This window comes from Heptranchias perlo, unplaced genomic scaffold (assembly GCF_035084215.1).
Source record: "Heptranchias perlo isolate sHepPer1 unplaced genomic scaffold, sHepPer1.hap1 HAP1_SCAFFOLD_429, whole genome shotgun sequence".
In the NCBI taxonomy this organism is placed as follows: Eukaryota; Metazoa; Chordata; class Chondrichthyes; order Hexanchiformes; family Hexanchidae; genus Heptranchias; species Heptranchias perlo.
In genome coordinates this window covers 90,409-115,430 of record NW_027139441.1, presented here as the reverse complement: position 1 = coordinate 115,430, position 25,022 = coordinate 90,409, and the positions used below count along the sequence as shown (strand labels likewise).

The following is a 25,022-nucleotide window of genomic DNA, read 5'->3' as shown; positions in this document are numbered from 1 at the left end:
TCAGATCATGGCCGATCTTCGACCTCAACTCCACTTTCCCGCCCGATCCCCATATCCCTCGATTCCCCGAGAGTCCAGAAATCTATCGATCTCAGCCTTGAATATACTCAACGACTGAGCGTCCACAGCCCTCTGGGGGAGAGAATTCCAAAGATTCACAACCCTCCGAGTGAAGAAATTCCTCCTCATCTCAGTCTAGGATGGCCGACCCCTTATCCTGAGACTATGCCCCCTGGTTCTAGACTCTCCAGCCAGGGGGAAACAACCTCTCAGCATCTACCCTGTCAAGCCCCCCTCAGAATCTTGTATGTTTCAATGAGATCACCTCTCATTCTTCTGAACTCCAGAGAGTATCGGCCCATTCTACTCAACCTCTCCTCATCGGACAACCCTCTCATCCCAGGAATCAATCTAGTGAACCTTCTCTGCACCCCCTCTAAGGCGAGTATATCCTTCCTTAGATAAGGAGACCAAAACTCTACACAGTACTCCAGGTGAGGTCTCTCCAAAGCCCTGTACAATTGTAGTAAGACTTCCTTACTCTTGTACTCCAACCCCCTTGCAATAAAGGCCAACATACCATTTGCCTTCCTAATTACTTGCTGTACCTGCATGCTAACTTTCTGTGCTTCTTGTACCAGGACACCCAAATCTCTCTGAACACCAACATTTAATAGTTTCTCACCATTTAAGGAATATTCTGTTTTTCTATTCTTCCTACCAAAGTGAATAACCTCACATTTCCCCACATTACACTCCATCTGACACCTTCTCTCCCACTCACTTAACCTGCCCATATCCCTTTGCACACTCTTTGGGCTCAATTTTCAAAGTAAAAAGTGGGTGGATTGGGGGGCGGAGGGGCATTGAAAATTGCCCCCATTTTCAGCCCCCGACCCCCGATCGTGGACCCCCGACCCCTGACCGCCGACACCCGACTGCCGATCGTGGACCCCCGGCCCCCGATCGTGGACCCCCGACCCCCGATACTCCTCCCACCCCCGACCCCTGAAACTCCCGCCCCCCCGCACCCCAATCCTCCCGCGCCCTGAAACTCCCCCCACTCCGATCCTCCTGCCCCCCCCCGACCCCGATCTTCCCGCACCCCCACCCTGATCCACCCCCCGACCCTGATCCTACCCCCGACCCCGATCGTCCCACCCCCGACCCCCACCATGACTGACCCCCGATCCCATCCCCCAGGACTCACGACCCCCGTGCCGACCCATGCCCACCCATGCCCCGCCGTGCCCAATCGTGCCCCCGCCATCCATACAAACAAAGACTTACCTGCAGACATACCCTGACTGGTCTCCGTCTGACCGAGACCAGCCTGTCAATCAGCTGGTCGGTCAGACGGGAAACCGTCAAAATCGTCAGACCGTCCGGGAACCCCGGACTAATGGGTTTCCCCACCTCAATTCGACCCACACCCACACCCCCTCCCGGCTCGGTTTTAAAATTGAGGCTTTTGCGTCCTCCTCACAGCTTACTCTCCCACCGAGCTTTGTATCATCAGCAACTGGGATACATTACACTCGGTCCCTTCATCTAAGTCATTAATATAGATTGTGAATAGCTGAGGCCCGAGCACTGATCCTTGAGGTACCCCACTAGTTACAGCCTGCCAACCTGAGAATGACCCGTCTATCCCCACTCTCTGTTTTCTGTCCGTTAACCAATCCTCTATCCATGCTAATATATAATCCCCAAACCCATGAGCCCTTAGTTTGTGTAACAACCTTTTATGTGGCACCTTATCGAATGCCTTTTGAAAATCCAAATATACTCCATCCACTGGTTCCCCTTCATCCACCCTGCTAGTTACACCCTCAAAAAACTCCAACAGGTTCGTCAAACATGATTTCCCTCATATAAAACCATCTTCACTCTGCCTAATCATATTATGATTTTCTAAGTGCCCTGTTACCATTGAACTGGGAGTGTTTGATGGGACAGTGTAGAGGGAGCTTTACTCTGCATCTAACCCTGTACCTGTCCTGGGAGTGTTTGATGGGACAGTGTAGAGGGAGCTTTACTCTGTATCTAACCCTGTACCTGACCCTGGGAGTGTTTGATGGGACAGTGTAGAGGGAGCTTTACTCTGTATCTAACCCTGTACCTGCCCTGGGAGTGTTTGATGGGACAGTGTAGAGGGAGCTTTACTCTGTATCTAACCCTGTACCTGCCCGGGGAATGTTTGATGGGACAGTGTAGAGGGAGCTTTACTCTGTATCTAACCCTGTACCTGCCCTGGGAGTGTTTGACGGGACAGTGTAGAGGGAGCTTTACTCTGTATCTAACCCTGTACCTCCCCTGGGAATGTTTGATGGGACAGTGTAGAGGGAGCTTTACTCTGTATCTAACCCTGTACCTACCCTGTGAGTGTTTGATGGGACAGTGTGGAGGGAGCTTTACTCTGTATCTAACCCTGTACCTGCCCTGGGAGTGTTTGATGGGACAGTGTGGAGGGAGCTTTACTCTGTATCTAACCCTGTACCTGCCCTGGGAGTGTTTGACGGGACAGTGTAGAGGGAGCTTTACTCTGTATCTAACCCTGTACCTGCCCTGGGAGTGTTTGACGGGACAGTGTACAGGGAGCTTTACTCTGTATCTAACCCTGTACCTCCCCTGGGAATGTTTGATGGGACAGTGTAGAGGGAGCTTTACTCTGTATCTAACCCTGTACCTGCCCTGGGAGTGTTTGACGGGACAGTGTAGAGGGAGCTTTACTCTGTATCTAACCCTGTACCTCCCCTGGGAATGTTTGATGGGACAGTGTAGAGGGAGCTTTACTCTGTATCTAACCCTGTACCTGCCCTGGGAGTGTTTGATGGGACAGTGTGGAGGGAGCTTTACTCTGTATCTAACCCTGTACCTGCCCTGGGAGTGCTTTTTTTTTTATTCGTTCACGGGATGTGGGCGTCGCTGGCGAGGCCGGCATTTATTGCCCATCCCTAATTGCCCCTTGAGAAGGTGGTGGTGAGCCGCCTTCTTGAACCGCTGCAGTCCGTGTGGTGAAGGTTCTCCCACAGTGCTGTTAGGAAGGGAGTTCCAGGATTTTGACCCAGCGACGACGAAGGAACGTCCGATAGATTTCCAAGTCGGGATGGTGTGTGACTTGGAGGGGAACGTGCAGGTGGTGTTGTTCCCATGCGCCTGCTGCTCTTGTCCTTCTAGGTGGTAGAGGTCGTGAGTTTGGGAGGTGCTGTCGAAGAAGCCTTGTCGAGTTGCTGCAGTGCATCCTGCGGATGGTACACACTGCAGCCACTGTGCGCCGGTGGTGAAGGGAGTGAATGTTTAGGGTGGTGGATGGGGTGCCAATCAAGCGGGCTGCTTTGCCCTGGATGGTGTCGAGCTTCTTGAGTGTTGTTGGAGCTGCACTCATCCAGGCAAGTGGAGAGTATTCCATCACACTCCTGACTTGTGTCTTGTCGAGGGAGCTTTACTCTGTATCTAACCCGTGTTGTAACTGCCCTGGGAGTGTTTGATGGGACAGTGTAGAGGGAGCTTTACTCTGTATCTAACCCTGTACCTGCCCTGGGAGTGTTTGACGGGACAGTGTAGAGGGAGCTTTACTCTGTATCTAACCCTGTACCTGCCCTGGGAGTGTTTGACGGGACAGTGTAGAGGGAGCTTTACTCTGTATCTAACCCTGTACCTCCCCTGTGAGTGTTTGATGGGACAGTGTAGAGGGAGCTTTACTCTGTATCTAACCCTGTACCTGCCCTGGGAGTGTTTGACGGGACAGTGTAGAGGGAGCTTTACTCTGTATCTAACCCTGTACCTGCCATAGAAACATAGAACCATAGAAAAGATACAGCACAGAATGGGGCCATTCGGCCCATCATGTCCGTGCCGGCTCGAAGAACAACCAGGTGCCCATTCTAATCCCACCTTCCAGCACCCGGTCCGAAGCCCTGCAGTTTTCAGCACTTTAGGTGCAGGTCCAGGTACTTTTTAAAAGAGTTGAGGGTCCCTGCCTCTCCCACCAATTCGGGCAGCGAATTCCATACACCCACCACCCTCTGGGTAAAAAAGTTTTTCCTCATGTTCCCTCTAATCCTTCCGCCAATCAGCTTAAATCCATGTCCTCTAGTTCTTGAACTCTCCGCTAGGGGAAACAGGTACTTCCTGTCTACTCTATCTGGGCCCCTCATAATTTTGTACACCTCAATCAAGTCTCTCCTCAGCCTCCTCTGCTCCAAGGAAAACAACCCCAGCCTATCCAATCTCTCCTCGTAGCTGCAATTTTCAAGCCCTGCCAACATTCTTGTAAATCTTCTCTGCACTCTCTCCAGAGCAATTACGTCCTTCCTGTAATGTGGTGACCAGAACTGCGCACAATACTCCAGCTGTGGCCTTACCAGTGTTTTATACAGTTCCATCATTACATCCCTGCTTTTGTATTCTATACCTCGGCTAATAACGGAGAGCATTCCGTATTCCTTCTTCACAACCTTATCTACCTGTACTGCCACCTTCAGGGACCTGTGCACATGCACTCCAAGGTCTCTCACTTCCTCCACCCCTCTCAATATATTCCCGTTTACTGCGTATTCCCTTTTACTGTTTGCCCTCCCTAAGTGCATTACCTCACACTTCTCCGGGTCGAACTCCATTTGCCACTTTTCCGCCCACTCCACCAACCCATTGATATCTTCTTGGAGTCTACAGCTATCCTCTTCACTCTCAACGACACGGCCAATTTTTGTGTCGTCTGCAAATTTACCAATCATGCTCCCTACATTCAAGTCCAAATCATTAATATATACCACAGACAGCAAGGGACCCAACACTGAGCCATGTGGCACACCACTGGAAACGGATTTCCATTTGCAAAGACATCCATCGACTTTTACCCTTTGTTTCCTGTTACTGAGCCAATTTTGGATCCAATTCGCCACATTTCCCTGTATCCCATGGGCTTTTACCTTTCTGACCAGTCTGCCATGTGGGACCTTGTCAAATGCCTTACTAAAATTCATGTAGACAACATCCACTGCACTACCCTCATCAATCCTCCTTGTCACTTCCTCAAAGAATTCAATCAGATTTGTAAGGCATGACCTTCCCTCAAGCCACCCATTCATCTGGTTGATTCTCCTATTTCTGCTCTCGCTAGCACGTGGCACTGGGAGTAATCCTGAGATCACTACCTTACAGGTCCTGCTTTTTAATTTATTTCCCAACTCCCTATATTCTGCTTGCAAGACCTCATCCATTTTTTTTACCGGTGTCGTTGGTACTGGTGCCTGGGAGTGTTTGATGGGACAGTGTAGAGGGAACTTTGCCCTGTATCTAACCCTGTACCTGCCCTGGGAGTGTTTGACGGGACAGTGTAGAGGGAGCTTTACTCTGTATCTAACCCTGTACCTGCCCTGGGAGTGTTTGATGGGACAGTGTAGAGGGAGCTTTACTCTGTATCTAACCCTGTACCTGCCCTGGGAGTGTTTGATGGGACAGTGTAGAGGGAGCTTTACTCTGTATCTAACCCTGTACCTGCCCTGGGAGTGTTTGATGGGACAGTGTCGAGGGAGCTTTACTCTGTATCTAACCCTGTACCTGCCCTGGGAGTGTTTGACGGGACAGTGTAGAGGGAGCTTTACTCTGTATCTAACCCTGTACCTGCCCTGGGAGTGTTTGATGGGGCAGTGTAGAGGGAGCTTTACTCTGTATCTAACCCTGTACCTGCCCTGGGAGTGTTCGATGGGGCAGTGTAGAGGGAACTTTGCCCTGTATCTAACCCATGCTGTACCTGCATTGGGAGTGTTCGATGGGACAGTGTAGAGGGAGCTTTACTCTGTATCTAACCCTGCACCTGCCCTGGGAGTGTTTGATGGGACAGTGTAGAGGGAGCTTTACTCTGGACCTAACCCGTGCAGTACCTGCCCTGGGAGTGTTTGATGGGACAGTGTAAGAACATAAGAGATAGGAGCAGCAGCAGGCCATTCGGCCCCTTGAGCCTGCTCCACCATTTAATGAGATCATGGCTGATCTGATTTTTACCTCAACTCCACTTTCCCACCCTTTCCCCATATCCTTTGACTCCCTCGCTGATCAAAAATTAGTCTAACTCAGCCTTGAATGTATTCAATGACTCAGCCTCCACAGCTTTTTTGGGGTAAAGAATTCCAAAGATTCACGGCCCTCTGGGAGAAGAAATTCCTCCTCATTTCCGTCTTAAACGGGCGACCCCTTATTCTGAGATGATGCCCCCTAGTTTTAGATTCCCCCATGAGGGGAAACATCCTCTCAGCATCTACCCTATCGAGTCCCCTCAGAATCTTGTATGTTTTAATAAGATCTCCTCTCATTCTTCTAAACTCCAATGAATATAGACCCAACCTGTTCAATCTTTCCTCATAAGACAACCCTTCCATACCTGGAATCAACCTAGTTGATAAAGGGGAACCAATGGATGCAGTATATTTGGATTTCCAAAAGGCATTCAATAAGGTGCCACATAAAAGATTACTGCACAAGATAAGAGCTCATGGTGTTGGGGGTAATATACTGGCATGGATAGAGGATTGGCTAACTAACAGAAAACAAAGAGTCAAGATAAAAGGGTCATTTTCAAAATGGCAATCTGTAACTAGTGGGGTGCCGCAGGGCTCAGTGCTGGGGCCTCAACTATTTACAATATATATCAATGACTTGGATAAAGGAACAGAGTGTCTTGTGGCCAAATTTGCTGATGATACAAAGACAGGTGGAAAAGCAAGTTGTGATGAGGACACAAAGTGTCTGCAAAGGGATATCGACAGGTTAAGAGAATGGGCAAAAATTTGGCAGATGGAATATAATGTGGGAAAATGTGGAGTCATCCACTTTGGGAGGAAAAATATTATTTGAATGGAGAAATATTACAAAATGCTGCGGTACAGAGGGATCTGGGTGTCCTTGTACATGAAACACAAAAAGTCAACATACAGGTGCAGCAGGTAATCCGGAAGGCAAACGGAATATTGGCCTTTATTTCTAGGGGGACGGAGTATAAAAGCAGGGAAGTCATGCTCCAACTGTACAGGGTGCTGCTGAGACCACACCTGGACATTGCTGCAGGAGTTCCTCAGGGCAGTGTCCTCGGCCCAACCGCCTTCAGCTGCTTCATCAATGACCTTCCCTCCATCATAAGGTTAGAAATGGGGATGTTCGCTGATGATTGCACAGTGTTCAGTTCCATTCGCAGCCCCTCAGATAATGAAGCAGTCCGTGCCCGCATGCAGCAAGACCTGGACAACATCCAGGCTTGGGCTCATAAGTGGCAAGTAACATTCGCGCCAGGCAATGACCATCTCCAACAAGAGAGAGTCCAACCACCTCCCCATGACATTCAACGGCATTACCATCGCCGAATCCCCCACCATCAACATCCTGGGGGTCACCACTGACCAGAAACTTAACTGGACCAGTCATATAAATACTGTGGCTACAAGAGCAGGTCAGAGGCTGGGTATTCTGTGGCAAGTGACTCACCTCCTGACTCCCCAAAGCCTTTCCACCATCCACAATACACAAGTCAGGAGTGCGATGGAATACTCTCCACTTGCCTGGATGAGTGCAGCTCCAACAACACTCAAGAAGCTCGACACCATCCAGGACAAAGCAGCCCGCTTGACTGGCGCCCCATCCACCACCCTAAACATTCACTCCCTTCACCACCGGCGCACAGTGGCTGCAGTGTGGACCATCCACAGGATGCACTGCAGCAATTCACCAAGGCTTCTTCGACAGCACCTCCCAAACCTAGAAGGACAAGAGCAGCAGGCACATGGGAACAACACCACCTGCACGTTCCCCTCCAAGTCACACACCATCCCGACTTGGAAATATATCGGCCGTTCCTTCATCGTCGCTGGGTCAAAATCCTGGAACTCCCTTCCTCCCAGCACTGTGGGAGAACCTTCACCACACGGACTGCAGCGGTTCAAGAAGGCGGCTCACCACCACCTTCTCGAGGGGCAATTAGGGATGGGCAATAAATGCCGGCCTCGCCAGTGACGCCCACATCCCACGAACGAATAAAGAAAAAAAGAGGGAGCTTTACTCTGTATCTAACCCTGTGCTCTACCTGCCCTGCTCCCTGGGTTGGGTTTTCTCTCTGTCTTACCCCGCTCTGTCCCCCATTTTCTCTAAACAAGTGACGTGTTGTTCTGAATCTGATTGTATCTCTTGCATAAGTTGCAATAAAGACATGTCTGAGGAAAAATGTACCCAGAAGTACTGGGACTGACGCTTGTGTGTGCTGTAACTTCCCGTCTGGTTTTGGGTTCTGTACGATTTGCCCCACTGGGGTTGCCGACCCGGGCTGGGGGTATTCCTGGAGGCTTTGATAGATCTCCCACCGCCTTGCCCCTCTCCCTGAATCTCCGGGGAGTGGTTTTGATTCGACTGAGACCCACACCCAGGGTACCATCTCCGGCCAGTGCTGATTTAATTGATTTCAGGGGTACAATTGACCACTGGGAAAGGGAAGGGGGGCAGGGGGGAGGGGATGTGGGTTCCCGATGCTACTCACCGACCAACGAGTCTTGTTACGAGGAGAGTGAGTGGTGAACGAGCTCCGGACCGGGCCCCAATCTGATACCCCCTCCCTGCACGCAGCTGATCTGCCAACACTCACCATCGATGCCCAGTTTCAACGAAAGGTCCAATTGGGGGATAAACCGACGTCTCCCTGCTACTTGGGACAGTCAAGAGTTCATTGGGATTCTCGATCTCTCACTGATCCCGAATTCCGGTGTCAGTCGTGGCTCGGTTGCTCTCGATCTCGCCTCGGAGTCAGAAGGTCATGGGTCTGGGCCCCACTCCAGGGACCTGACCACAAAATCTAGGCTGACACTCCCTCTGCAGTACTGAGGGAGCGTCGCTCCGTCGGAGGGTCGGCGCTGAGGGAGCGCCGCGCTGTCGGAGGGTCGGTACCGAGGGAGGGCCGCGCTGTCGGAGGGTCGGTACCGAGGGAGCGCCGCGCTGTCGGAGGGTCGGTACCGAGGGAGCGCCGCACTGTCGGAGGGTCGGCCCTGAGGGAGCGCCGCACTGTCGGAGGGTCGGCGCTGAGGGAGCGCCGCACTGTCGGAGGGTCGGCGCTGAGGGAGCGCCGCACTGTCGGAGTGTCGGCGCTGAGGGAGCGCCGCACTGTCGGAGGGTCGGCGCTGAGGGAGCGCCGCACTGTCGGACGGTCGGCGCTGAGGGAGCGCCGCACTGTCGGACGGTCGGCGCTGAGGGAGCGCCGCACTGTCGTAGGGTCGGCGCTGAGGGAGGGCCGCACTGTCGGAGGGTCGGCGCTGAGGGAGCGCCGCACTGTCGGAGGGTCGGCGCTGAGGGAGCGCCGCACTGTCGGAGGGTCGGCGCTGAGGGAGCGCCGCACTGTCGGAGGGTCGGCGCTGAGGGAGCGCCGCACTGTGGGAGGGTCGGCACTGAGGGAGCGCCGCACTGTCGGAGGGGCGGTACTGAGGGAGCGCCGCACTGTCGGAGGGGTGGTACTGAGGGAGCGCCGCACTGTCGGAGGGGCGGTACTGAGGGAGAGCCGCACTGTCGGAGGGGCGGTACTGAGGGAGCGCCGCACTGTCGGAGGGGCGGTACTGAGGGAGTGCCGAACTGTCGGAGGTGACAACTTTCGGATGAGACGTTAAACCGAGGGCCCTGTCTGCCCCTCTCAGGTGGAAGTGAAAGATCCCATGCGAACTATTGGAAGAAGAGCAGGGGGGAGTTCTCCCCGGGGTCCTGGGGCCAATATTGATCCCTCAACCAACATCAATAAAAAACAGATGATCTCGTCATTTATCACATTGCTGTTTGTGGGATCTTGCTGTGCGCAAATTGGCTGCCACTTTTCCAAATTACAACAGCGAACAAACTTCCAGTACCGAGCGGGAGCTGGATAGCCTGCTTTATGTCAGGTGCCACTGGGCAGGGTCTGAGAGGTCCAACCTCCACCCACTGATCGCTCAAAATTGGATAGAATGGGCCGATACTCTCTGGAGTTTAGAAGAATGAGAGGTGATCTCATTGAAACATATAAGATTCTGAGGGGGGCTTGACAGGGTAGATGCTGAGAGGCTGTTTCCCCTAGCTGGAGAATCTAGAACCAGGGGGCATAGTCTCAGGATAAGGGGTCGGCCATCCTAGACTGAGATGAGGAGGAATTTCTTCACTTGGAGGGTTGTGAATCTTTGGAATTCTCTCCCCCAGAGGGCTGTGGATGCTCAGTCGTTGAGTATATTCAAGGCTGAGATGGATGGATTTCTGGAACTCTGGGGGAATCGAGGGATACGCGGATCGGGCGGGAAAGTGGAGTTGAGGTCGAAGATCAGTCGTGATCTGATTGAATGGTGGAGCAGGCTCGAGGGGCCGAATAGCCTACTCCTGCTCCTATTTCTTATGTCCCTGGGCAGGAGGGTCCCACAAGCAGATGAGACGAGGAAAACTCCCCACTCAGTGGCAGGTAAACATAGGCTGGGGAAGCGGCAGCGGGGGGGGGGGTTAGCATTTTGTGCACAGCAAGATCCCAGAAACAGCGATTTGCTTTTGGTGGCCTTGGTTGAAGGAGAAATATTTGGCCCCAGGGAGAACTCCACCCTCACCCCTCCCTCCCACCTTCCTCCCTGCCAATAGTGTCCGTGGTACCTTTAATGTTACAACTTGCATTTATATAGCGCCTTTAACACAGTAAAGTGATCCCAAGGCCCGTCACAGGAGCGTAAATCAGGCAACATTTGACCCCGAGCCACATGAGGAGATATTAGGACAGGTGACCAAAAGCTCGGTCAAAGAGGGAGGTTTTCAGGAGCATTTCGAAGGAGGAGAGAGAGAGAGGCGGAGAGGTTTAGGGAGGGAATTCCAGAGCTCGGGGCCCAGGCGGCTGAAGGCACGGCCGCCAATGGTGGAGCGATGGGAATCGGGGGGATGGACGAGAGGCCCGAACTGGAGGAGCGCAGAGATCTCGGAGGGTTGTAGGGGCTGGGGGAGGTTACAGAGATAGGGAGGAGGGGGGAGCGGGGACCATGGGAGGGACGTGAACACGAGGATGGAGACAATGTAGGTCCAGCGAGCTCGGGGAGGGGGTGATGGGTGAACGGGACTTGGCGTGAGTTAGGATACTGGGGGGCAGCAGGAGTATTGGAGGAGCTGAAGTTTGTGGAACGTGGAGGGTGGGAGGCGGGTCAGGAGAGCATTGGAGTGATATAGTCTGGCTTTAATGAAGAAGCCAACTCTGGGTTAACTTGATCATGGAAGGATCTGGAGGTTAATGCATCAAATTCACTGCAATCCGACTGACTTAACTCACTGGACATTCAAAACAGATGTGCGATTGAAATCATACATTTCGGGCGGGGAGAATGAAATCGGTAACAAATTGGCGTGATGCCATTTGTCCAAGCGCGACACATTGGATCTAATTCCAAGGTCAACTCAGGTTGTCCGCCAGATGGGTGGTGCTGAATCAATGCCACCAATGTAGGACATCACCATCCTCAATCTTATCTCTGCTGTTGGGGATCCTCGGGAGTGACAGAGTAAAGCTCCCTCTACACTGTCCCGTCAAACACTCCCAGGGCAGGTACAGGGTTAGATACAGAGTAAAGCTCCCTCTACACTGTCCCGTCAAACACTCCCAGGGCAGGTACAGCATGGGTTAGATACAGAGTAAAGCTCCCTCTACACTGTCCCATCAAACACTCCCAGGGCAGGTACAGGGTCAGATACAGAGTAAAGCTCCCTCTACACTGTCCCATCAAACACTCCCAGGGCAGGTACAGGGTTAGATACAGAGTAAAGCTCCCTCTACACTGTCCCGTCAAACACTCCCAGGGCAGGTACAGGGTTAGATACAGAGTAAAGCTCCCTCTACACTGTCCCATCAAACACTCCCAGGGCAGGTACAGGGTTAGATACAGAGTAAAGCTCCCTCTACACTGTCCCATCAAACACTCCCAGGGCAGGTACAGGGTTAGATACAGAGTAAAGCTCCCTCTACACTGTCCCATCAAACACTCCCAGGGTCAGGTACAGGGTTAGATACAGAGTAAAGCTCCCTCTACACTGTCCCGTCAAACACTCCCAGGGTCAGGTACAGGGTTAGATACAGAGTAAAGCTCCCTCTACACTGTCCCATCAAACACTCCCAGGGCAGGTACAGCATGGGTTAGATACAGAGTAAAGCTCCCTCTACACTGTCCCATCAAACACTCCCAGGGCAGGTACAGGGTTAGATACAGAGTAAAGCTCCCTCTACACTGTCCCGTCAAACACTCCCAGGGCAGGTACAGCTCCTACTACACTTTTTTTTATTCATTCATGGGATGTGGGCGTCGCTGGCGAGGCCGGCATTTATTGCCCATCCCTAATTGCCCCTTGAGAAGGTGGTGGTGAGCCGCCTTCTTGAACCGCTGCAGTCCGTGTGGTGAAGGTTCTCCCACAGTGCTGGTAGGAAGGGAGTTCCAGGATTTTGACCCAGCGACGATGAAGGAACGGCCGACAGATTTCCAAGTCGGGATGGTGTGTGACTTGGAGGGGAACGTGCAGGTGGTGTTGTTGGTGGGGGATTCGGCGATGGTAAGGCCGTTGAATGTCGAGGGGAGGTGGATAGGCTCTCTCATCAAACTCCGACATCTCATCAGACATACACTGTCCTGTCGCAGGGAAGGTACAAACTTTGAAGAGCTCCTCCCATGACCACATCTCCTTTCCCCAGGCTTACTGTCTTCTGGCCTCTGTGAATGGTGCTAAAGCAGAGACACATTTGTCCTGTTGAGATACTCTTAAAGAACAGGATGACGACCGCCTCAAACTCCTTCTACAGGCCACCATTAAACCCTGCCTACCCAGGTAGCCCTCAGCCCAACAACCTAAACCAGTGGGTTTGATCCAGGTCCCAAGGGTGAATGGCAAGGGTTCAACCGACAGGCACACAGATCCCCAAAGGGTAGCTGTCAGGAGCTTTCTGTCAGCTAATTAAATGGGTGGGGAGAGTCCATCATAGGGGAGAGTTTACATGGGCTGTGGGAGGAGATTAAATGGGTGGGTAGAGTCCATGATAGGGGAGAGTGTCCATGGGTTGTGGGAGGAGATTGAATGGGTGGGGAGAGTCTATGATAGGGGAGAGTGTACATGGGCTGTGGGAGGAGATTAAATGGGTGGGGAGAGTCCATGATAGGGGAGAGTGTACATGGGCTGTGGGAGGTGATTAAATGGGTGGGGAGAGTCCATGATAGGGGAGAGTGTACATGGGCTGTGGGAGGAGATTAAATGGGTGGGGAGAGTCCATGATAGGGGAAAGTGTACAAGTGCTGTGGGAGGAGATTAAACAGGTGGGGAGAGTGTACATGGGCTGTGGGAGGAGAGTCTATAATAGGGGAGAGTGTACATGGGCTGTGGGAGGAGATTAAATAGGTGGGGAGAGTCTATGATAGGGGAGAGTGTACATGGGCTGTGGGAGGAGATTAAATGGGTGGGGAGAGTCCATGATAGGGGAGAGTGTACATGGGCTGTGGGAGGAGATTAAATGGGTGGGGAGAGTCCATGATAGGGGAGAGTGTACATGGGCTGTGGGAGGAGATTAAATGGGTGGGGAGAGTCTATGATAGGGGAGAGTGTAGATGGGCTGTGGGAGGAGATTAAATGGGTGGGGAGAGTTTACATGGGTTGTGGGAGGAGATTAAATGGGTGGGGAGAGTCCATGATAGGGGAGAGTGTACATGGGCTGTGGGAAGAGATTAAATGGGTGGGGAGAGTCCATGATAGGGGAGAGTGTACATGGGCTGTGGGAGGAGATTAAATGGGTGGGGAGAGTCTATGATAGGGGAGAGTGTACATGGGCTGTGGAAGATTAACTGGACAGGTAGAGTCCATGATAGGGGAGTGTATATGGGCTAGGGGAGGAGAGTCTATAATAGGGGAGAGTGTACATGGGTTGTGGGAGGAGATTAAATGGGTGGGGAGAGTCTATGATAGGGGAGAGTGTACATGGGCTGTGGGAGGAGGTTAAATGGGTGGGGAGAGTCCATGATAGGGGAGAGTGTCGATGGGCTGTGGGAGGAGATTCAATGGGTGGGGAGAGTCTATGATAGGGGAGAGTGTACATGGGCTGTGGGAGGAGATTAAATGGGTGGGGAGAGTCCATGATAGGGGAGAGTGTACATGGGCTGTGGGAGGAGATTAAATGGGTGGGGAGAGTCCATGATAGGGGAGAGTGTACATGGGCTGTGGGAGGAGATTAAATGGGTGGGGAGAGTCCATGATAGGGGAGAGTGTACATGGGCTGTGGGAGGAGATTAAATGGGTGGGGAGAGTCTATAATAGGGGAGAGCGTCCATGGGCTGTGGGAGGAGATTAAATTTGTGGGGAGAGTCCATGATAGGGGAGAGTGTACATGGGCTGTGGGAGGAGATTAAATGGGTGGGGAGAGTCTATAATAGGGGAGAGTGTACATGGGCTGTGGGAGGAGGTTAAATGGGTGGGGAGAGTCCATGATAGGGGAGAGTGTACATGGGCTGTGGGAGGAGATTAAATGGGTGGGGAGAGTCCATGATAGGGGAGAGTGTACATGGGCTGTGGGAGGAGATTAAACGGGTGGGTAGAGTCCATGATAGGGGAGAGTGTCCATGGGCTGTGGGAGGAGATTAAATGGGTGGGGAGAGTCTCTGTGTGGAGTGTCCATGATAGGGGAGAGTTTGCATGGGCTGTGGGAGGAGATTAAATGGGTGGGGAGAGTCCATGATAGGGGAGAGTGTACATGGGCTGTGGGAGGAGATTAAATGGGTGGGGAGAGTCTATGATAGGGGAGAGTGTACATGGGCTGTGGGAGGAGATTAAATGGGTGGGGAGAGTCTATGATAGGGGAGAGTGTACGTAGGCTGTGGGAGGAGATTAAATGGGTGGGGAGAGTCTATGATAGGGGAGAGTGTACATGGGCTGTGGGAGGTGATTAAATGGGTGGGGAGAGTCCATGATAGGGGAGAGTGTACATGGGCTGTGGGAGGTGATTAAATGGGTGGGGAGAGTCTATGATAGGGGAGAGTGTACATGGACTGTGGGAGGAGATTAAATGGGTGGGGAGAGTCCATGATAGGGGAGAGTGTACATGGGCTGTGGGAGGAGATTAAATGGGTGGGGAGAGTCCATGATAGGGGAGAGTGTACATGGGCTGTGGGAGGAGATTAAATGGGTGGGGAGAGTCCATGATAGGGGAGAGTGTACATGGGCTGTGGGAGGAGATTAAATGGGTGGGGAGAGTCTATGATCGGGGAGAGTGTACATGGGCTGTGGGAGGAGATTAAATGGGTGGGGAGAGTCCATGATAGGGGAGAGTGTACATGGGCTGTGGGAGGAGCGGGGTGATGATCCGAATGGCCTCTCCCTCTCTCAAGCAATGTCAGATGTTGCCGGTCGAGACTGAAAGGTCAGTCGGCGTCCGTACTCTGTGACGTGCCGAGAACGTCCGTCTGACCCTCCCTGGGCTCTCTCGCTTGGCTAACTGCGAAACCATCTCGTTGACCGGGTGTCCCCTGGCTCCTCGCGACTGACGTGACACCGCTTCTGGCCAACGCGCGGAAACGGGAGGAGGAAGGCGGGGCCGGGGCCGGGGGGGGGCTGTGCCGGTCGGCGTGGTTGAGGTCGAAGAGAGGCGCCGACGTTGGGAGTCGGGCGGGGCGGGGCGGAGAAATCAGGACCAAACGTCTTTGAACTGGGTTGGATTACATCAGAAAAGTTGGCAGCTGTGCGCGGGGCGAGGCCATTGGACGTGGCATGGTTTGACACACTGTCCAACAAAGACTGTCGGCTTGGCCAGCCTATAAATCCGGCCGGCTGGCAGCTCGATCCACTCGCAGGGCCACTTGTGTCGGTCGCTCTGAAACAATGTGGTGGCTGCTTCTCCCGCTTGCCTTCGTGTCGGGGGCCGGGGCTCAGTTCCCCAGGGCCTGCACCCAGCCCGGTGCCCTGAAGGCGAAGATCTGCTGCCCCATTTGGGAGCAGGACGGCTCGGCCTGTGGGGGCAAGAGCAGCCGGGGCTCCTGCGAGGCTCCCAACGACATATGGAGCCCGGAGCCCTCCAGGCGAGACTTCAGGACGGCCTGGCCCTCCTCGTTCTTCAGCCGCATCTGCGTGTGCACGGGCAACTTTGCCGGTTTCGACTGCGGCGAGTGCAAGGAGGGCTACAGGGGAGCCGACTGCCAGCGCTGGGTGGTGACGGTGAGGCTGGGCGTCCATGAGATGGACCAGGCGGCAAGGAGCCGTTTCATCGACCAGCTCCTCCTGGCCAAGAACACCGTGAGCGAGCGCTACATGGTCCTCACCAGCCCCAGAACGTCCGACGTCAACAGCTACTCCTTCCACAACGCGACCGTCTACGACGTCTGCACCTGGGTCCACTACATCGCCGCCAAGCCCGTCAAGACCCGGCTGGACCCCAACTTTGCCCACATGGGCGCGGCGTTCCCCGTCTGGCACCGCAAGTACCTGGCCTTCTTTGAGAGCGAGATCCGCCTGCTGACCAAAGACGAGGACTTCTTTGTGCCCTACTGGAACTGGACCCGGGAGGTCGACTGTGACGTTTGCACCGACGAGTTCCTGGGGGCCAACGACCCCAACGGGGTGCTGCTCCATCCCTCGCGGTTCGCCAACTGGGAGGTAAGGCTGAACCTGCACCATCCCCCTCCTCCTCCTCTCCCTCATTCCACTCCTCCTCCTCCCCGTCCTCCCCTCCCTCATTCCACTCCTCCTTCTCCCCGTCCCTGTCCCCCTCTTCCTCCTCCCCTCCCTCAATCTCCTCCTCATCCCTTCATCCCACTCCTCCTCACCCTCATCCCCCCCTCCTCATCCCCTCATGCCACTCCTCCTTACTCTCCTCCCCTCTCCTCATCTCCTTCCTCTTCCTACCTTCCTCATCCCCCTCCACGTCCCCGCCTCATCACCCTCCCTCGTTCCACTCCTCCTCCTCTCCCTCATTCTCCTCCTCCTCTCATCTTCCCCTCGCCTCCCTTCTCCTCCCCGTCCCCCTCCTCATCATCCTCCCTTCATCCCTCTCCGCCTTCTCCTCCTCCCCCTTCTCCCCCTCCCCCTCCTCCTTCTCCTCCTCCCCCTTATCCTTCTCCCCCTCCTCCAGAAGGGGCCCGCCAAGCCTTAAGGACGTAATGGGCAATGGGCAAAGCCCCTCCATAACCAAGTCTAATTCGTTCGACGTCTGATATTCCCTTTGGTAAACTGTTTCTTTCAGAAGCAATCTCCTTTTACAGTTCTGCAGGCAAAGCTCGCCTCCTGGTCTTGGAACCTCCCCATGCCCCCTCCAAAGCAGCAAATGATGCCAGGGTATTCAGAAGGGAAAATAACAGCCGAGCCCAGCTGTGTGTTCATAACACATACACACACATCCTGTCCTGCAGGGGTGATTGGAACACAGCCAACCACAGGAACAATGTTCTCCTGGCCGGCCTCCACCCTCCAAAACTCATCTGCTGCCCCCCCCCCCACACCCCGTATCCTAACTCGCACCAAGTCCCGTTCACCCATCACCCCCTCCCTACATTGGCTCCCAGTCCAGGAAACACCTCGATTTTAATATTCTCCATCCTCGTGTTCAAATCCCTCCATGGCCCCTCGCCCCCAATCTCTGTAACCTCCTCCAGCCCCTACAACCCTCCGAGATCTCTGCCCTCCTCCAATTCGGGCCTCTTGCCCATCCCCCCTGATTCCCATCGCTCCACCATTGGCGGCCGTGCCTTCAGCCGCCTGGGCCCTGAGCTCTGGAATTCCCTCCTTAAACCTCTCCGCCTCTCCCTCTCTCCTCCTTTAAGACCCTCCTTAAAACCTCCCTCTTTGACCGAGCTTTTGGTCACCTGTCCTGATATCTCCTCCTGTGGCCCCGGGGTCAGATGTTGCCTGATTTACGCTCCTGTGAAGCGCCTCGGGGACGTTTTACTCCGTTAAAGGCCCCGTATAAATGCACGGCCTTGTTGCTGTTGACATCGCCTTCTCCCTAGCCCAGGGGCATGGAGGACAATTATGGGATGCCATTACCCCTCAGCACTACCACAGTGCATGCACCCACTCAATCGTAGGAGACCCCTCCCTCTTTTTAAGGTCTCCTACCTCCACCGCTGTTGGGCAGGGGGGGGCAATCTGTCACCCCCGAAGGTCCTGAGGTTTGGCTGCAGAGATGTGAGTGAAAGGGGCTTAGGGTCTGGAGGGCTGGAACCTAAAGGGGGAGGAAGTCTTGCTGCAGCTGTACAAAGCCCTGGTGAGACCACATCTGGAGTCCTGCGTTCAGTTCTGGCCACCGCGCCTTAGAAAGGAGATATTGGCCATGGGAGGAGCGCAGCCCAGGTTCACCAGAACATTACCAGGGCTCCAAGGGTTAGATTATGAGGAGAGATTCCATAAACTAGACTTGTATTCCCTGGAATATGGAAGGTTAAGGGGGTGACTTGATTGAGGTCTTTAGGATTTTGAAAGGAACTGATAGGGTCGATAGAGAGAAGCCTTTCTCCCGCTGGTGGGGGAGTCCAGGACAAGGGGGCACAATCAGAGCCGGGCCATTCAGGAGGGAAGTCAGGAAACACTTCTTCACGCAAAGGGTGGTAGAAGTGTGGAATTCTCTCTCACCGAAAGCAGTAGATGCTCGCTCAATTAATCATTTTAAATCGGAGATCGATAGATATTTGCCATCCAAGGGTACATGGAGTCACGGCGGGTGGATGGAGATAGGATACAGGTCAGCCCATGATCTCACTGAATGGCGGAACAGGCTCGAGGGGCTGAGTGGCCCCCTCCTGTTCCTGTGTTATTCCCTGCCCAGTAGCCTTCAGTGAGGGGGCTTTTCCAGACGGAAAGCAGTTGCCAGTGACTCTCCCCACTAACCACCCCGCCCCCCGCCGGATTTTCTGAAACAGTGGGCTAAATAGACGGCCGATGCAATTCGAAGACGACACACGGGGTAAGAGGCTGAGGGACCAGGTTGCGTGTTGAACGCAGTGGACGTGCAGTGTATTGGTCACAAGAGGGCAGGGAGGTTAGTGTAGAAAGGTTGTCAAAACTATCAGCCCAGTGCGGGGCTTTATTAAAATAAGAAAAGAAAGGTAAGTAGTGAAGAAAGATTCCCATTTCTCCAGCCCCTTTCACCACCTCAGGACGTCCCAAAGCGTTTCACAGCTAATGAAGTACTTTTTGAAGTTGTAATGTAGGAAATGCGGCAGCCAATTTGCGCACAGCAAGATCCCACAAACAGCAACGTGGTAAATGACCGGATCATCTGTTTCTTCTATAAGTGATGTTGGTCGAGGGATAAATATCGGCCCCAGGACACCGGGGAGAACTCCCCCCTGCTCCTCTTCCAATAGTGGGCCGCGGGATCTTTTACGTCCACCTGAAGGGGGGGGCAGACGGGGCCCTCGGTTTAACGTCTCGCCCGAAAGACGGCCCCTCCGACAGCTTCAGCTTGGATTTTGTGCTCAGAGTGGAACTTGGGACACACGGCCTCCAGACTAAGAGGAAAGAGTGCTACCCACTGAGACACGGAGCACTGGGGGTTCTAACAGGGATTCGCTGCAGCAGAGAACTGGTCAGGAATCGGAGTTATGGGGTAGGATTATCTGGTTGTCCTTGACCCCGTTGGGGGCTAAAGATGTTGAGATGACCTGACAAAATTGGTGCAGGACTGCGATGCACCTAATGACATGGAGGGGTCCAATAGATAGCTGGGTGCGATTTTCGAAGAGCAGATGAGATAAGGTGGCGGTGTTATTGTTTTCGTACCTTCGCCCTCTTCCCCTTGGAGAACAGCGTGAGGCTTTCGTCACCCTGTCAACCAGACTGTGAATCCTTCCGCTGTTCCGCACTGCTCCCCAAGGGGAAGAGGGCAAAGATACAAAAACAAGAGCATCGCCACCCTGCCAGACTGTTAACCAGACTCTGAATTCGGCAGGTTTTAAAACAGCAACTTGCATTTATATTTTTTTTATTTGTTCATGGGATGTGGGCGTCGCTGGCGAGGCCGGCATTTATTGCCCATCCCTAATTGCCTCTTGAGAAGGTGGTGGTGAGCCGCCTTCTTGAACCGCTGCAGTCCGTGTGGTGAAGGTTCTCCCACAGTGCTGTTAGGAAGGGAGCTCCAGGATTTTGACCCAGCGACGATGAAGGAACGGCCGATATATTTCCAAGTCGGGATGGTGTGTGACTCGGAGGGGAACGTGCAGGTGGTGTTGTCCCCATGTGCCTGCTGCCCTTGTCCTTCTAGGTGGTAGAGGTTGCAGGTTTGGGAGGTGCTGTCGAAGAAGCCTTGGCGAGTTGCTGCAGTGCATCCTGTGGATGGTACACACTGCAGCCACTGTGCGCCGGTGGTGAAGGGAGTGAATGTTTAGGGTGGTGGATGGGGTGCCAATCAAGCGGGCTGCTTTGTCCTGGATGGTGTCGAGCTTCTTGAGTGTTGTTGGAGCTGCACTCATCCAGGTAAGTGGAGAGTATTCCATCACACTCCTGACTTGTGCCTTGTCGATGGCGGAAAGGCTTTGGGGAGTCAGGAGGTGAGTCACTCGCCGCAGAATACCCAGCCTCTGACCTGCTCTTGTAGCCACAGTATTTATGTGGCTGGTCCAGTTAAGTTTCTAGTCAATGGTGACCCTCAGAATGTTGATGGTGGGGGATTTATTGCAGTAAGACGTCCCAAGGTGCTTCATAGGAGCGTTTTCAAACAAAATTTGACACCGAACCACACATTAGGACAGGTGGCCAGAAGCTCGGTCAAAGAGGTAGGTTTTAAGGAGCGTCTTAAAGGAGGAGAGAGAGACGGAGAGGTTTAGGGAGGCGATTCCAGAGCTTAGGGCCCAGGCAGCTGAAGGCACAGTGGAGCAATGAAAATTGGGAATGCGCAAGAGGCCAGAATTGGAGGAGCGCAGAGATCTAGGAAGGTAGTCTGCTGGAGGAGGTGATAAGAGATAGTGAGGGACGAGGCCATGGAGGGGTTTGAAAAGAAAGACGAGGACTTTAAAAGTGAGTCATTGTTGGACCAGGAGCCAACGTTGGCCAGTGAGCACGGGGTGATGGGTGAACGGGACTTGGTGCGAGTTAGGATGCAGGACAGCAGAGTTTTGGATGAGCTCAAGTTTATGGAGGGTGGAAGATGGGAGGCCGGCCAGGAGAGCACTGGAATAATCCAGTGTGGGGGTAACAAAGGCACGGATGAGGGTTTCAGCGGCAGATGAGCTGAGGCGGGGGCGGAGACGGGCGATGTTACGGAGGTGGAAGTAGGTCTTGGTGATGGAGCGGAGATGCGGTCGACAGTGACCGTGGAGAGGGACGGAGTCGGTGGCTGGGGAATGGAGTTTGTGGCGGGGACCAAAGACAGCCTTCTCAATATTTAGTTGGAGGAAACTTCTGCTCATCCAATACTGGATGTCGGACAAGCAGCGTAACAAACGAGAGACAGTGGAGGGGTCGGGAGAGGTGGGGGTGAGGGAGAGCTGGGTGTCGTCAGCGTACAGGCGGAAACTAAGCTTGTGTTTTCGGACAAATGCACAAAGCATCTGGGTGGGTGGGGGGGGGCGGGGAGGGGGGAGGAAAACGACCCTTCGGTCACATCACTTTTGAGATAGTGCAAGGTGAAAGAAGCTACAAGTCCAACGCTGTAAATTGCCATGTCAACATCTCCCATTCAATTTTACTATGTCAACCGTCACAGCTGCAGCTGCAGGCCCCAGCCACTGGGTGTCGCTGTGGGACAGGTTCTGATTTCTATTCATCAAGCAGCCACCGAGAACGCCTGGGGCAAGGTTACGAGTGTCCTCTCTTGCAGATTCTTTGCACTTACGACGGTGACGAAGACGATAACTTTGAAGTGATTTGTCCCAATCCGAAGGGCAAAATCACTCTCCTCAGCCGGAATCCCGGGAAGAATTTCCGTGCCCGAAGACTCCCAACGGCCCAGGATGTCAGTAAAGTTCTCCAGCTTAAATATTACGATTCCTTTCCCTACAACCAGTATGCACCATTCAGCTTCCGGAACTCACTCGAAGGTAAGGGCTGCACTCGGCAGAAATTATTCGCGGGACTTTTGCGCCCTGTCAAATGGAGGGACGTTCGAAACATCCCAGTATCAGGAGACCAGTGTCAGGGTGAGGGACAGCATGGGTTAGATACAGAGGAAAGCTCCCTCCACACTGTCCCATCAAACACTCCCAGGGCAGGTCCAGGGTTAGATACAGAGTAAAGCTCCCTCAACACTGTCCCATCAAACACTCCCAGGGCAGGTACAGGGTTAGATACAGAGTAAAGCTCACTCTACACTGTCCCATCAAACACTCCCAGGGCAGGTACAGGGTTAGATACAGAGTAAAGCTCCCTCTACACTGTCCCATCAAACACTCCCAGGGCAGGTACAGGGTTAGATACAGAGTAAAGCTCCCTCTACACTGTCCCATCAAACACTCCCAGGGCAGGTACAGGGTTAGATACAGAGTAAAGCTCCCTCTACACTGTCCCATCAAACACTCCCAGGGCAGGTACAGGGTTAGATACAGAGTAAAGCTCCCTCTACACTGTCCCATCAAACACTCCCAGGGTCAGGTACAGGGTTAGATACAGAGTAAAGCTCCCTCTACACTCTCCCATCAAACACTCCCAGGGCAGGTACAGGGTTAGATACAGAGTAAAGCTCCCTCTACACTGTCCCATCAAACACTCCCAGGGCAGGTACAGGGTTAGATACAGAGTAAAGCTCCCTCTACACTGTCCCATCAAACACTCCCAGGGCAGGTACAGGGTTAGATACAGAGTAAAGCTCCCTCTACACTGTCCCATCAAACACTCCCAGGGTCAGGTACAGGGTTAGATACAGAGTAAAGCTCCCTCTACACTCTCCCATCAAACACTCCCAGGGCAGGTACAGGGTTAGATACAGAGTAAAGCTCCCTCTACACTGTCCCATCAAACACTCCCAGGGCAGGTACAGGGTTAGATACAGAGTAAAGCTCCCTCTACACTGTCCCATCAAACACTCCCAGGGCAGGTACAGGGTTAGATACAGAGTAAAGCTCCCTCTACACTGTCCCATCAAACACTCCCAGGGTCAGGTACAGGGTTAGATACAGAGTAAAGCTCCCTCTACACTCTCCCATCAAACACTCCCAGGGCAGGTACAGGGTTAGATACAGAGTAAAGCTCCCTCTACACTGTCCCATCAAACACTCCCAGGGTCAGGTACAGGGTTAGATACAGAGTAAAGCTCCCTCTACACTGTCCCATCAAACACTCCCAGGGCAGGTACAGGGTTAGATACAGAGTAAAGCTCCCTCTACACTGTCCCATCAAACACTCCCAGGGCAGGTACAGGGTTAGATACAGAGTAAAGCTCCCTCTACACTGTCCCATCAAACACTCCCAGGGTCAGGTACAGGGTTAGATACAGAGGAAAGCTCCCTCGACACTGTCCCATCAAACACTCCCAGGGTCAGGTACAGGGTTAGATACAGAGTAAAGCTCCCTCTACACTGTCCCATCAAACACTCCCAGGGTCAGGTACAGGGTTAGATACAGAGTAAAGCTCCCTCTACACTGTCCCATCAAACACTCCCAGGGTCAGGTACAGGGTTAGATACAGAGTAAAGCTCCCTCTACACTGTCCCATCAAACACTCCCAGGGCAGGTACAGGGTTAGATACAGAGTAAAGCTCCCTCTACACTGTCCCATCAAACACTCCCAGGGTCAGGTACAGGGTTAGATACAGAGTAAAGCTCCCTCTACACTCTCCCATCAAACACTCCCAGGGCAGGTACAGGGTTAGATACAGAGTAAAGCTCCCTCTACACTGTCCCATCAAACACTCCCAGGGTCAGGTCCAGGGTTAGATACAGAGTAAAGCTCCCTCTACACTGTCCCATCAAACACTCCCAGGGCAGGTACAGGGTTAGATACAGAGTAAAGCTCCCTCTACACTGTCCCATCAAACACTCCCAGGGCAGGTACAGGGTTAGATACAGAGTAAAGCTCCCTCTACACTGTCCCATCAAACACTCCCAGGGTCAGGTACAGGGTTAGATACAGAGTAAAGCTCCCTCTACACTGTCCCATCAAACACTCCCAGGGCAGGTACAGGGTTAGATACAGAGTAAAGCTCCCTCTACACTGTCCCATCAAACACTCGCAGGGTCAGGTACAGGGTTAGATACAGAGTAAAGCTCCCTCTACACTCTCCCATCAAACACTCCCAGGGCAGGTACAGGGTTAGATACAGAGTAAAGCTCCCTCTACACTGTCCCATCAAACACTCCCAGGGCAGGTACAGGGTTAGATACAGAGTAAAGCTCCCTCTACACTGTCCCATCAAACACTCCCAGGGCAGGGACAGGGTTAGATACAGAGTAAAGCTCCCTCTACACTGTCCCATCAAACACTCCGAGGGCAGGTACAGCACGGGTTAGGTGTGAACGTGTGTGCTTTTGTTTGCTTACCAGCTCGGTCTCACCTCAGGCTTGTGTATCCCTGCAGGTTTCAAGGACCCCAACCACCCAGGCAGGTCCACGATTGCACTGCATAACCTGGTCCATATTTACCTGAACGGGACGATATCACAGGTTCCGTCAGCATCCAATGATCCGATCTTCATGCTGCACCATGCCTTCATCGACAAGTAAGGGAACGGAGTCGGAACATGCCGGCTACGTTCAACCCAATCCGCAACCCCCTCCAATCTCTGACACCATCGACTCACCGCACAACCCCCTCCAATCTCTGACACCATCGACTCACTCCACAACCCCCTCCAATCTCTGACACCATCGACTCACCGCACAACCCCCTCCAATCTCTGACACCATCGACTCACTCCGCAACCCCCTCCAATCTCTGACACCATCGACTCACCGCACAACCCCCTCCAATCTCTGACACCATCGACTCACCGCACAACCCCCTCCAATCTCTGACACCATCGACTCACCGCACAACCCCCTCCAATCTCTGACACCATCGACTCACCGCACAACCCCCTCCAATCTCTGACACCATCGACTCACCGCACAACCCCCTC

At 53.4% G+C, this 25,022-nt stretch overlaps 1 protein-coding gene across 1 annotated transcript; it reads left to right on the top strand.

Annotated features, from left to right (window-relative positions):
* Positions 1–15,864: 15,864 nt before the first annotated feature.
* On the top strand, positions 15,865–24,627 carry LOC137312368 (tyrosinase-like). The gene is made up of 3 exons (XM_067978943.1): positions 15,865–16,635; positions 21,677–22,010; positions 24,482–24,627. The coding sequence occupies exons 1-3, from the start codon at positions 15,865–15,867 to the stop codon at positions 24,625–24,627; spliced, it is 1,251 nt and encodes a 416-aa protein (XP_067835044.1).
* The last annotated feature ends 395 nt before the right edge of the window (positions 24,628–25,022 follow it).

Bases quoted from the DNA above. Each gene is read 5' to 3' on its own strand.
- LOC137312368 (XM_067978943.1), top strand. From the start codon at position 15,865: ATGTGGTGGCTGCTTCTCCCGCTTGCCTTCGTGTCGGGGGCCGGGGCT. The intron at 16,636-21,676 runs GTAAGGCTGAAC...CAACCGTCACAG, and splicing joins CGCGGTTCGCCAACTGGGAG to CTGCAGCTGCAGGCCCCAGC. The intron at 22,011-24,481 runs GTAAGGGCTGCA...GTATCCCTGCAG, and splicing joins CTTCCGGAACTCACTCGAAG to GTTTCAAGGACCCCAACCAC.